At 28.6% G+C, this 12969-nt stretch overlaps 1 protein-coding gene across 1 annotated transcript; it reads right to left on the bottom strand.

Annotated features, from left to right (window-relative positions):
* Window positions 1–1376: 1376 nt before the first annotated feature.
* LOC109340017 (cation/calcium exchanger 2-like) lies at window positions 1377–3510 on the bottom strand. The gene has a single exon (XM_019577576.1). It carries the CDS (start codon window positions 3135–3137, stop codon window positions 1386–1388), a length of 1752 nt encoding a protein of 583 aa, XP_019433121.1. The 5' UTR covers window positions 3138–3510; the 3' UTR covers window positions 1377–1385.
* Window positions 3511–12969: the final 9459 nt, after the last annotated feature.

The raw sequence follows: 12969 nt of genomic DNA, 5'->3' as shown, positions 1-12969 counted from the left end.
AACTAAAGTAGTAACCACTACGGGGTTACTTTTATGGGTTATGGTCCCCATTTGTAGAGCAACAGGTTTTCAGGTGTTAAGGTTAAGGAGAATAAGGTAGGATGAGAATAGTGTTATCCAGGATAGGATAACACTATCCACCCATCCATAAGGCTCATTAGGTATAAGGATGAGGTTTCTCCTCATAACCTAATAACAAAAGGCTAAGGCAACACATAGTCTCCCTAAGCACACTCAAGAAAGCTCTCTCATTCCCCTCTAGAGAAGCATAAGGAAAACTGTAAGGCGCTCTATCATCTGGAAGATCATCGAACCCTCATACCTTCGAGATTCCGGAAATGGCTCAACAAGGTATGTTCTTCATCTTCACCATGAACTCATTTGGGGTTTCTTCGGTCTGGACCATGAATGTTCCATTTGGGTGTATGTATGGGCATACACATTCGGTTGTGGGAACAAAGTCATGGTCATAAGGACTTCCGTGTTTACTCTATGGATTACGGATGGAGAATAATTTCTCCAACAATACTTATACCACGTATCAGGTAATTATCGTCCCAAAGACCAAAGCTCATCAAATGGTCAAAGAATAATTTCATATCTTACAAGCTACGTGACAAATGTGGTTATTATTATGTATTGACGTCTACTACATCACCTTTGATACAGTCTAGAATAATACCTCAGCATCAGTAGTGATAATTGCACTTTTGGCATTTCCTTGAGGTGCAATGACACTAGATACAGGACTTACGAATCATCCGCATTCAACATGTGCAATGGAATTGTTGATTAATAACATCCACATATAACTCATTTTAATGTGCACTAGGCAATTAACACTGCCCTGCTTTTTACAGTAGAAAAATATGACTAATTAAATACCAACTAACCAAGGTGTTGGTCTAGTATAGTGATATAAAGTCTTGCTAGATCCCACAACGATTAAAAGGTCAAAAGTTAAATTCTTAGGAACGACACATGTTAGAAGGGACAGTACTGCATCCTGAAAGAATAGTTCTTTACCCATAAAGTGAGTGAATAAGTAGTACCTAAAAAATTACCAACTTCATAATAACTAAGCAAATTCCATGTATTACAAATGGTATTAAGCCAAGAAAGCTACTCGTACATTAGTAGAAGTATTAGTTTTAGGAGTTCGGATCCTCTCCATTAATATAGAGGCAAGTGTTTCAAAATACAAAGGAAAATACAACTTTCAATGACATATTTATCCATTTGATTGTAATGAATACATTTTTGCCACTAAAAATAATGGGAAACATGCATTTGTCTCTCAATCAATAGAAAAGATCATTGTTCTAGTTTTAGACCTAACAAATTTACACCTACCTAATCATCAGTGTAATTTTTTCCATAACTTATCATCTTTTAAAGACTAAGGTTAACATATCATGAAGTTGAAGAGTGCCAAGAGTCTGAATCAACCTCAGAAACAGAGAAATGAAGTAAATAACTAAAAGCCCTCCTCCTAATACTGCATCAAGTTTCATATCTCTTTTTATCAATACCATAAGTGCCCAAACTAACCCAACCACAAAAAGTGCTAATGTCTCCCATAAATATGGATCTCTAGGAATCACAATAGGTGATGGATATTGTGACCAAGTAGAGAATACAAGAGATAAGCCTAATCCAATAACTGTGTTGAAGATAGGTCCAGCATAACAACCTGATATTGCAATTTGTGCACCTTTTGGTCCACCATTTAAAGCCATTGTTAAGTTTGTGACCAAGTCCCCAAGTGAATTTCCCCATGCTAGAACAGTTAGTCCTAATATTGAAGGACTTACCCCACAAATGTAACCAAGTGAGATCAACAATGCAACCAATTCCTTAGCTGAAATGTAGCTCCAGCAGATACTCATCACAAACCTAGCTGCTAGCCAAGGGAGCAAGTACTTCTTCGGTGGACTTGACATCTCGGTCGCGAAAAATGCAACTAGGCCAAATATAATTGCAACCGAGAAGCCGATTCCGTAAATTATAATGTTTGAGATTGAGAAGGTGTTCTCCTTGTTTAGGATACACAATGAAGACAAGAGAATTGGTGCTAGCACAGCTGAAGCAACCGCGTACGGCTTCGACCATCTATCTTCGCAAACAACAGGAATTGTCAATCTCCTAGGCAAGTAAAGTGGCATCTTCAAGACATGAAGTAACATGGCACATATTGAAGATTTCTTAGAGCAGCATTTCTTCTTGATTTTTATGTTACATTCTTGAGCTCCATTTTCAGCACTACCAATTAGCCCTTTCTCCATCCCAATGAGAAGAGGCACACTAAAATCATTGCCATTACTTGAATAACCATCAATTTCAACATCTTCACAGACACCCTTCAACGGCGTCTGGGAGACATAAACAACAACCACATACACAACATACAGCAGACAAAAACCAATTGCTCCAAGAAAATTGATCTCACCACTGACCAGAATGGTGAACAAGCACATAAGAACTAAAAGAAGAAAACAAACATCTCTTACGAAAGCAGACTTCTTAACCCGAATTCCCCGATGGCGAATTGAAATGCTCACAATTCCAACCACAACACAGGACACAAAGGAACCACCCCCTAGAACAGTGTTAAAACCAACCCCATTGGTTCCACTACCATTGAAAGAGACAAGGGTGGAAAAAACATCACTAGCACCATTGCCAAGAGAGAGAAGGGTTACCCCAGCAATCGTGGGAGACAACCTTAGCAAATTGGACAAGTTTTCAAGGGAAGGACAAAAGTATTCTGAAGCAGTATTGGCCAAAAGATAGAACAGAACTAAGAGCCATAGAAACAAAAGGGTGTGACCCAATAGAGGGAATTCCCCAAATTTGCAATAGAACAAGTATAAGTAGTTAACATAGCCATCAGAGACACAAGGGTCATTGGATTTTACATAAAAGCACTTAGCTTTATAATCACTTAAACTATGTAAACTCTTGCAATTTTGTTCACCACTACTGCCATAAAATACGTGATGGTTTCTCACAACAACATCATCATCATTTTCAGAAGAGTAGAAGTGAAAAATCACAAAGATACAGAACAACATGACAAAGGAGGTGTTCAAGAACAAGGTGAAAGTGAAAGCCATGGATTTAGACACAGAAACCATAGTTGCAAACACGTGAAGAGAGAGTTAACAAAGAAAACCCAGATTCATACTCATAAAAAGATGAAAACTTGATGATTAAGGAAAGCCATTGTACGTAGTAGAATAGAATCTAAAAGATGTGAAATATCAAAAGAATAAGAAAAGAGTGTGAATATAAGAAATAGATGAAGGTGACATTAAACTTAAAAATCCACTGCTTTATTGGTGTCTGAAAGAATAGATAGAATTTGGGAAAGAATAAATAAGGAATTGGGATTGTATAAGAATAAGAAGTTGAAGTAGGAATCAGATGATGAGAGAGACATAAAACTAAAGAGCACGAGTGGCTGTCACACACGTTTCCTGTATTTGTGGTGGGTTTGGTAGAATTGAGTTTGAGAGTAGTGACAAACAAGACCCCCAAATGATGTACATATATCTTTTTTCCCACAAATTATATCACTCTATATATTATTAGATATTGTTGTTCAAAAAATAATTAATTATTAACTTTTTAATTTAAAAATATTTTTTCAACCAATCATAATAAATAATATTATACATATGATATCACATATCCCACTGTCTCAATTCTTGTCCCCAATTTAATATCTTGTTCCAATAGAAAAATATTTCTTTAATTATAAAAACAAAAAATAATATTTTTATATTATATATACTATATATAAAGAAAAAAAATGTGATGTAATTTCTACTATAGTATATTTTTCCTCTTTTACCTTTAATATTATTTATTTTTTACAAAATATCATATAATCTTAAATAATCATCACCAATTCATTAATTAACTATATATCTCATCTTAAATTAAACATTACCAATAAACACATAAATAAAATATATAAAAAATAAATATGTAATACAATGCAATTTTCACTTTCCTCATGTATAGCCTAGTTTGGATAAAGTTAATTGGTTAGGAATATATGTAAATAATTATTTTGAGACAATGATCCATGTTTAGGGTATAGTTAGGTGTCACTGAGATATATGTTGCATTATGAGGGGATTACTAGATGGAACTGACATCAGTTATCTCAAATCATATTATGTATTTATATTAACTTTCAGAATTTAAATATTCAGTTTTTCTCTATTTTTTATTCATTATCATTAGTACAAGATATAATTTATGACATGTTTTGAGATAAATGTTTGTTCCTAATGCACATGAGCTACTATCTTGAGTCCAACAATAAATATGACATAAATGTGACTTTGATAATTTATAATTAATTTAAAATCTATTTTTCAAATACACATGTCGGTATCACTATCAAAGTTTCACCGCATATACGCGTAAAGCATACATATTAGAGAACAAGATGAAGTCATGAACATCTCTGCTGTACCTTTTCACATCAGTTTGTATTTTTCAAACACGCATCACTTTTTTGTTTGAGACTAATTTTTGTACTAATCTTTATATATTATTTTAGTTGAGTCTTATTTCATCTAAATGCGAATAACGATTAATATATAGATATTAATGACAGGCAGAACTGATAGACGATATAAAAAATCTTACTGTTGGTACATATAGTATTTTTCTTTATGTATTTTTTAATTTTTACATAATAACTAATCTGAATTTATCATTTATATATTACTACATACACTTCATGTCTGCCGGTCAATATTACATGGTACTATGTATTCAATTTTTATATATTTTATTTTTAGAATTGTAATGTATTTGTTATAATTTTTATGTATTTATGATAATGTTCAATTTAATGTGAAAGATATAGTTAATTAATGTGTTGGTGATGTTTATTTATGATTACATGATCTTTTTGTAAAAAATAAATAATGTGAAGGGCAAAATAAGAAATAAAAATTACAGAAGTTACACAATGTTTTACACCATGATGGAAGTTACACTATGTATATTATCCTTATTTGATGGTCAATATTAAGAATGATACTGTTAAAAAATTCAGACAATAATATATTATTTTCTGTTCTTAAATAAGAACAGTTTTGATAAATAAAAACAATTTTTAATGAGGAAATGTGATCTTTATATGTTGTTATATACTTTATGTATTTTATTTATCTTTTAAATTATTATGTTGTAATTTCTATTATATTTTTAAATTATATTTAATGTATTTTAATTAATACAATATTTTATTTTATTTATTTGTGTCCACATAATTTATTTTTATAATTTACAAGAAAATTTTATATTTTTAGTTATAATTTATTAATATTGGATTTTAATTTATTAATAAATAAATAAGTCATTATTTTTAATATTTTATTATATTTATTATAAATATAAAAGTGTGCGGTAAGTTGTGAGACACAAATAAAAATAAGAGTAATGTTAATTACTGTGAGAAAAAAATAGATATTTTTCTTATTTTATGAGAAATTATAATAAATTTTAGAGTAAATTACACTACCCCTGAGTTTTAGTGAAATTACACGAATCATCCCTCACTTTTTTACATCTACATAAACCCCCTATTTTTTATATTTTCATTACATTGACCCCACATGAGAAATAAATGTAATATCTTAAACAAAAAATGTGATAAATGCAATTAAGTTAAACAAAATATGATATATTATTGGCACAAGTCTAAATAATATACAAATCAATGTATTTTATTATTTTTGGTTCGTTATGATATATTATAAGAGCGATTTAAACAATATCTCCTTAGAATTTTTGATGCATTCTGTAACAAAAAATAATAAACATGCATTGATTTGTATATTATTTGGATTGTCTCCATAATATATCATGTTTTGTTTAACTTAATTGCATTTATCACATTTTTTCTTTAAAAGATTGCACTCATTTCTCATGCAGGGATGGTCAGTGTAATGAAAACATGAAAAAATAAGGAGGTTTGTGTAGGTGTAAAAAAATGAGGGATGATTTGTATAATTTCATTAAAACTCAGGGAGTGTCAATATAATTTACTCTAAATTTTTAAATAATGAGTGTAACCAAAATAAGAGTGAAAGTTTTTTTTTTACTACTAGAAATGTTCTTATCAATTTTCCCACTCATCCAACTTTCGAAGTATTTTTTTACAAAAATTATATATCCTTATGTAAATATTCCAATACTATAAGTGGAAAATAATATATATATATATATATATATATATATTTATTTATTAATGATTGATTTATAAGAAATATATATCATTTATTCAAATGGGCGGGAGAAAATTACTATGACGATATATTATTATTGTTTATTTCGTGTCATGGAAATTTAATGTTTGCATCATCAATCATCAGCGTGTGCCTTAGTTGGTCATGCGCAGTATATGTATGAATGAAATTTATTGCTTTCCCTCTTCTCTTGAGACTAATACAGCTTAACAGTTTTTTCGGAATTACTAAATATATTTTTTAACCTTCGAATAATGAATTACTCTATTTTGAAAAACATGTTTATCTTTTGTGATAAATGTCATTTATAATAATTAAATATTTAGTTGTTTTAATTTCTCTGAGGATTTTCTTTTAATAAAAATGACAAACTAATCGTTAGTTTTTAATATTTATTAGTTTTACCCTAATAACTTTGGATTTTATTGTAATATATAAAAGAAAATAAAATACATTCTCATATTAGAAGATAACTTATCTTTCACAGCTAGTAAAAGTGTGACATGTGTATTATTTTATTTAGTTTTATAAAAAAAAATTAAATAAAACACATGTCATAGTTTTAGTAGTTAGAATTATCTTCTCTTTATTAAATACTTGCTTGAGATTTCTTTTCCGTACCAAAAAAATGATTTTATATCATAAATTGAATTTTTTTGTAACTTTTCTAAAAATCTCTTCCTTTTTTTATAATTTTTTCACCCCAAATCGTTGCAATTACAAAATTACTTTAAATTTCAATGAAAAACCAAAATTCTAGTGTTTAAGAATTGATCTCCAACAATAATTTAGTATTTCACATGAAAATATAATATTTATACGTCTATACTATATATAAAAACAAAATATAGTGTAATTACTACTATAATGTAATTTCACTTTCCTATTTTACCCTTAACACTTTTTAATTTTTACAAAAAAATCATAAATCATATCTAATCATCACTAACCTATTAACCACTTCTCTCACCTTGAGTTGAACATTATAATAAAATAAAATAAATTATAATTATAATACACTCAATAAAAATACAATATAAAATACACTTAATATAAAATAAATATTCTAATTCTTAAAAATAAAATATATAAATGAGATCATAAAGTTAGAATGTACCACTAGTTATTATAATGTAAAATTGATAAACATTAAAATGATGATGACTAAATTGATATTGGATGACTAAATGGAAACTTAAAATTATAATAAGAGACCAAAATACTAATTTACCCTTATTTGATCACAAATATGGAAAAATTGAACTTTTGATCTCTATAAATCTCTTTGTTTTAGAGTATTCTCCTTCCCAACTGTTCCTGAGAGATTAATCTTTTAGTTTACAACTAGTCATTTAAGCATAGATGTCTCCCAATGGCAAGAACAAAAAAACATTAGGTGACACTAAGAATTGATTATGTAGATAAAATAACGCTATAATGATGATAAATTAAAGGATCAGGAACTTATACGGCAAATTCAAAACAGCAGTAGTGGCTAAAAAACAATGAGAACAATGGTCCTTCGCAAGCTATTTGGAACTGAATGTTATAGAGAAAGTGAGGTTTATGTGGTTGTAAGACTACATTTTTTTCTTATCGATGATAATTCATGCAACAATGAATTACTAAGTTAATCTTCGATGATTTGAGTGAATCCTTAATACAATTTTATTTTTTTAAAATTACTATTCATGTAAGTTGATTATTATCATAATATTCAAATTAAGGGTTCTAAAATCAAAAATTTATTTGATTTATTTTTAACTTGAATAAATGTAAGCGGTGAAAATATATTATGTTTACAGATTGAACTAAAAAGGAATAGAGATATACTTAAAAAATATATTGAATTAATTATTGATTGATGATTTATTACATTTATCTTAATATTTTTAGCTTTAATTCATAATCACACAAAAATTTATTTTTAGCTTACAAATTAATAATTATATTGATTATATAAAATGAATTTTATCTATCCTTATAACTCCTAAAGGAAAAAGAAGTTCACCCTCCCTTCTCTACCACAAAATCATTATCTCACTCTTTCTCATTTTTTCTTTCTAGATTATAAAATTTGTTGGATTCAAATGCTCATTTTTGTAGCAATTTCACATTTGTCCTCTCTACTTCTCATTATCTCTAATTTAATTATGATATATTTTACATACCTATCTTTTTCTATCATACAAATCGACACTCTCTTGTATTCAAATGCATGTAAGGGTTTTTCACAATCCCAACCTAGCACTCATTTACCATCCATGGTGATATGGAAAATGAGAATCATCTTGCTAAGTGATTAACCTTATGATATCAATGTACATAGGTGCCTCTTGCTACATTATTTTTACTTTCCTATATTTATTTGTTTTGTACTCTAAATATCATATATATAATTTTTGCTTTGTCCCTGATTGCATGCTAGTGATGCTACCATCATGTCTTTTTTTACTAACGAGTTACATAAAGCAAATTTTTTTATTGGTGGACCGAAACCTTGATTGTTTGGGTTGGAAAATCTTTTAGTCCACATTTACTTACATTTGCTATGTTATGATTATTGGGGCTGATACACCACACCTTATGGGGATTTTCTTGAGCTTTATTTGCTAATTATTTGCTAAAATGAAGATTATTATTCACTTGAATATAAAAACAAATTTAATTTTGTACATGTATTTGTGTGTGAATTTAAGTGTAGTTTGAATTCAATTTAATGGACTTTTAGTCTTGTTTGGGCAAGGTGACGTTCTTTTGGTCAAGTGATGTTAGTGACAATGACGGCAAATATTTGATGAAGCTAAAGCGATGAGATAAAGCAGCCAAGGTGAGGGAGAAGACCAAGTGGTCCTAGATTATTGCATTAAAGTTCTCCAACTCCTAAAATGACAAACTAATCGTTAGTTTTTAATATTTATTAGTTTTACCCTAATAACTTTGGATTTTATTGTAATATATAAAAGAAAATAAAATACATTCTCATATTAGAAGATAACTTATCTTTCACAGCTAGTAAAAGTGTGACATGTGTATTATTTTATTTAGTTTTATAAAAAAAAATTAAATAAAACACATGTCATAGTTTTAGTAGTTAGAATTATCTTCTCTTTATTAAATACTTGCTTGAGATTTCTTTTCCGTACCAAAAAAATGATTTTATATCATAAATTGAATTTTTTTGTAACTTTTCTAAAAATCTCTTCCTTTTTTTATAATTTTTTCACCCCAAATCGTTGCAATTACAAAATTACTTTAAATTTCAATGAAAAACCAAAATTCTAGTGTTTAAGAATTGATCTCCAACAATAATTTAGTATTTCACATGAAAATATAATATTTATACGTCTATACTATATATAAAAACAAAATATAGTGTAATTACTACTATAATGTAATTTCACTTTCCTATTTTACCCTTAACACTTTTTAATTTTTACAAAAAAATCATAAATCATATCTAATCATCACTAACCTATTAACCACTTCTCTCACCTTGAGTTGAACATTATAATAAAATAAAATAAATTATAATTATAATACACTCAATAAAAATACAATATAAAATACACTTAATATAAAATAAATATTCTAATTCTTAAAAATAAAATATATAAATGAGATCATAAAGTTAGAATGTACCACTAGTTATTATAATGTAAAATTGATAAACATTAAAATGATGATGACTAAATTGATATTGGATGACTAAATGGAAACTTAAAATTATAATAAGAGACCAAAATACTAATTTACCCTTATTTGATCACAAATATGGAAAAATTGAACTTTTGATCTCTATAAATCTCTTTGTTTTAGAGTATTCTCCTTCCCAACTGTTCCTGAGAGATTAATCTTTTAGTTTACAACTAGTCATTTAAGCATAGATGTCTCCCAATGGCAAGAACAAAAAAACATTAGGTGACACTAAGAATTGATTATGTAGATAAAATAACGCTATAATGATGATAAATTAAAGGATCAGGAACTTATACGGCAAATTCAAAACAGCAGTAGTGGCTAAAAAACAATGAGAACAATGGTCCTTCGCAAGCTATTTGGAACTGAATGTTATAGAGAAAGTGAGGTTTATGTGGTTGTAAGACTACATTTTTTTCTTATCGATGATAATTCATGCAACAATGAATTACTAAGTTAATCTTCGATGATTTGAGTGAATCCTTAATACAATTTTATTTTTTTAAAATTACTATTCATGTAAGTTGATTATTATCATAATATTCAAATTAAGGGTTCTAAAATCAAAAATTTATTTGATTTATTTTTAACTTGAATAAATGTAAGCGGTGAAAATATATTATGTTTACAGATTGAACTAAAAAGGAATAGAGATATACTTAAAAAATATATTGAATTAATTATTGATTGATGATTTATTACATTTATCTTAATATTTTTAGCTTTAATTCATAATCACACAAAAATTTATTTTTAGCTTACAAATTAATAATTATATTGATTATATAAAATGAATTTTATCTATCCTTATAACTCCTAAAGGAAAAAGAAGTTCACCCTCCCTTCTCTACCACAAAATCATTATCTCACTCTTTCTCATTTTTTCTTTCTAGATTATAAAATTTGTTGGATTCAAATGCTCATTTTTGTAGCAATTTCACATTTGTCCTCTCTACTTCTCATTATCTCTAATTTAATTATGATATATTTTACATACCTATCTTTTTCTATCATACAAATCGACACTCTCTTGTATTCAAATGCATGTAAGGGTTTTTCACAATCCCAACCTAGCACTCATTTACCATCCATGGTGATATGGAAAATGAGAATCATCTTGCTAAGTGATTAACCTTATGATATCAATGTACATAGGTGCCTCTTGCTACATTATTTTTACTTTCCTATATTTATTTGTTTTGTACTCTAAATATCATATATATAATTTTTGCTTTGTCCCTGATTGCATGCTAGTGATGCTACCATCATGTCTTTTTTTACTAACGAGTTACATAAAGCAAATTTTTTTATTGGTGGACCGAAACCTTGATTGTTTGGGTTGGAAAATCTTTTAGTCCACATTTACTTACATTTGCTATGTTATGATTATTGGGGCTGATACACCACACCTTATGGGGATTTTCTTGAGCTTTATTTGCTAATTATTTGCTAAAATGAAGATTATTATTCACTTGAATATAAAAACAAATTTAATTTTGTACATGTATTTGTGTGTGAATTTAAGTGTAGTTTGAATTCAATTTAATGGACTTTTAGTCTTGTTTGGGCAAGGTGACGTTCTTTTGGTCAAGTGATGTTAGTGACAATGACGGCAAATATTTGATGAAGCTAAAGCGATGAGATAAAGCAGCCAAGGTGAGGGAGAAGACCAAGTGGTCCTAGATTATTGCATTAAAGTTCTCCAACTCCTTCAAAGTTGGAGAGTCGGGTTCATGACGATGTAGTTGAGTCTTGTATGCTTAATAGTTAATATGTTATATTTTAATAATTTGTTTAATTGTAGTTATCATCATACAAAGTGTTTGTATATGGTGCACATTGTCATGAAAGTGTATTAGTGGATATTAATTGAGTGTGATTGTCAAGGTGTATTTTAAATATCTACATGTCAACATGTTTTACGTTTGATTGTCAAGGTGTATTTTAATTAACATGATGATAGGTAATGTGTAGTGTGTCATGTATAAAATTGATGTGTTGCTATAATGATAATGATATTGATGTGAATTGTCGTCTGCCTATTATTATAAAATATTGATAATAATAGTGAGAATGAGATAATTGCTTTCATGTATTAATTATGGTTGTGAGTCAATTATGTGATGGCGAAATGGTTGAATAAGGAAAAATATAATGAGTTTAGGGAATAAACATCCTTAGAGTTGAGATTCATATATTTGGTATTTTGATATTCTTGTGGTTGTAGTAAATCTTTTATAGACTTTCATGTGAAGGTTCTTTTAGATGAGTAACATATGAAATTCTTCCTATATATATTCCATAAATGATATAAGTTATGAATTCTTGAGGATGTTAATAAGTTAGGTTAATTAGTGTTAAAGTAGGATGTGAGGATATAAAAGCAAGAGTGTAGTCATGTTTTTGTTGTTTGTTTTTAGGTTGTTGAGTTCAGAATAAAATTAATGTGGGTAAGTTGTGAGCTAAGTTTGAGATGTTGTGAATTATCATGAATTTGTCAAATTGGGTGATGGGGGGTGTATTTTGGAGTTAAAATCCTTGTAATATATATTGTTTGAATTCAAAGATAGGTAAACAAGATTATTGGAGTAAGGAAAGTGTAGAATTTTTGAACAACTCGAAGGTGTAGATTGATTGGGCGGGGTTCAAGGTTTATTGTATTTACCTTCTTAACATTATTGTATCTGTAAGTGGCACTTGTCTCCTAGGCCGTCCTGAAATAGTGATGGTTAAGTTGGGGATTTGTACCTTGGGGAAGTAGTGTTATTAGTGACGAGTCCTTGTGACTAATACGACTAGATAGAGTATATCTTAAGATGAGTAAAGCTTGGGTACAATTGATTTAAAAGACTTATCTGGCTAACTGAAGTTAGTGTACATACATCATTACATTGGAAACTATGGTTTTTGATTGGAAATATTCAGAATAGAAATATCTTGGGAAGTGAATAGGGGCAGTTCTGATGTTATTGCATCATGATACCTTGAGGGTTAA

Source organism: Lupinus angustifolius, unplaced genomic scaffold (genome assembly GCF_001865875.1).
Source record: "Lupinus angustifolius cultivar Tanjil unplaced genomic scaffold, LupAngTanjil_v1.0 Scaffold_126_6, whole genome shotgun sequence".
Lineage (NCBI taxonomy): Eukaryota > Viridiplantae > Streptophyta > Magnoliopsida > Fabales > Fabaceae > Lupinus > Lupinus angustifolius.
Note: the sequence above shows the minus strand (reverse complement) of the source record. Positions and strands in the feature narration are given on the sequence as shown.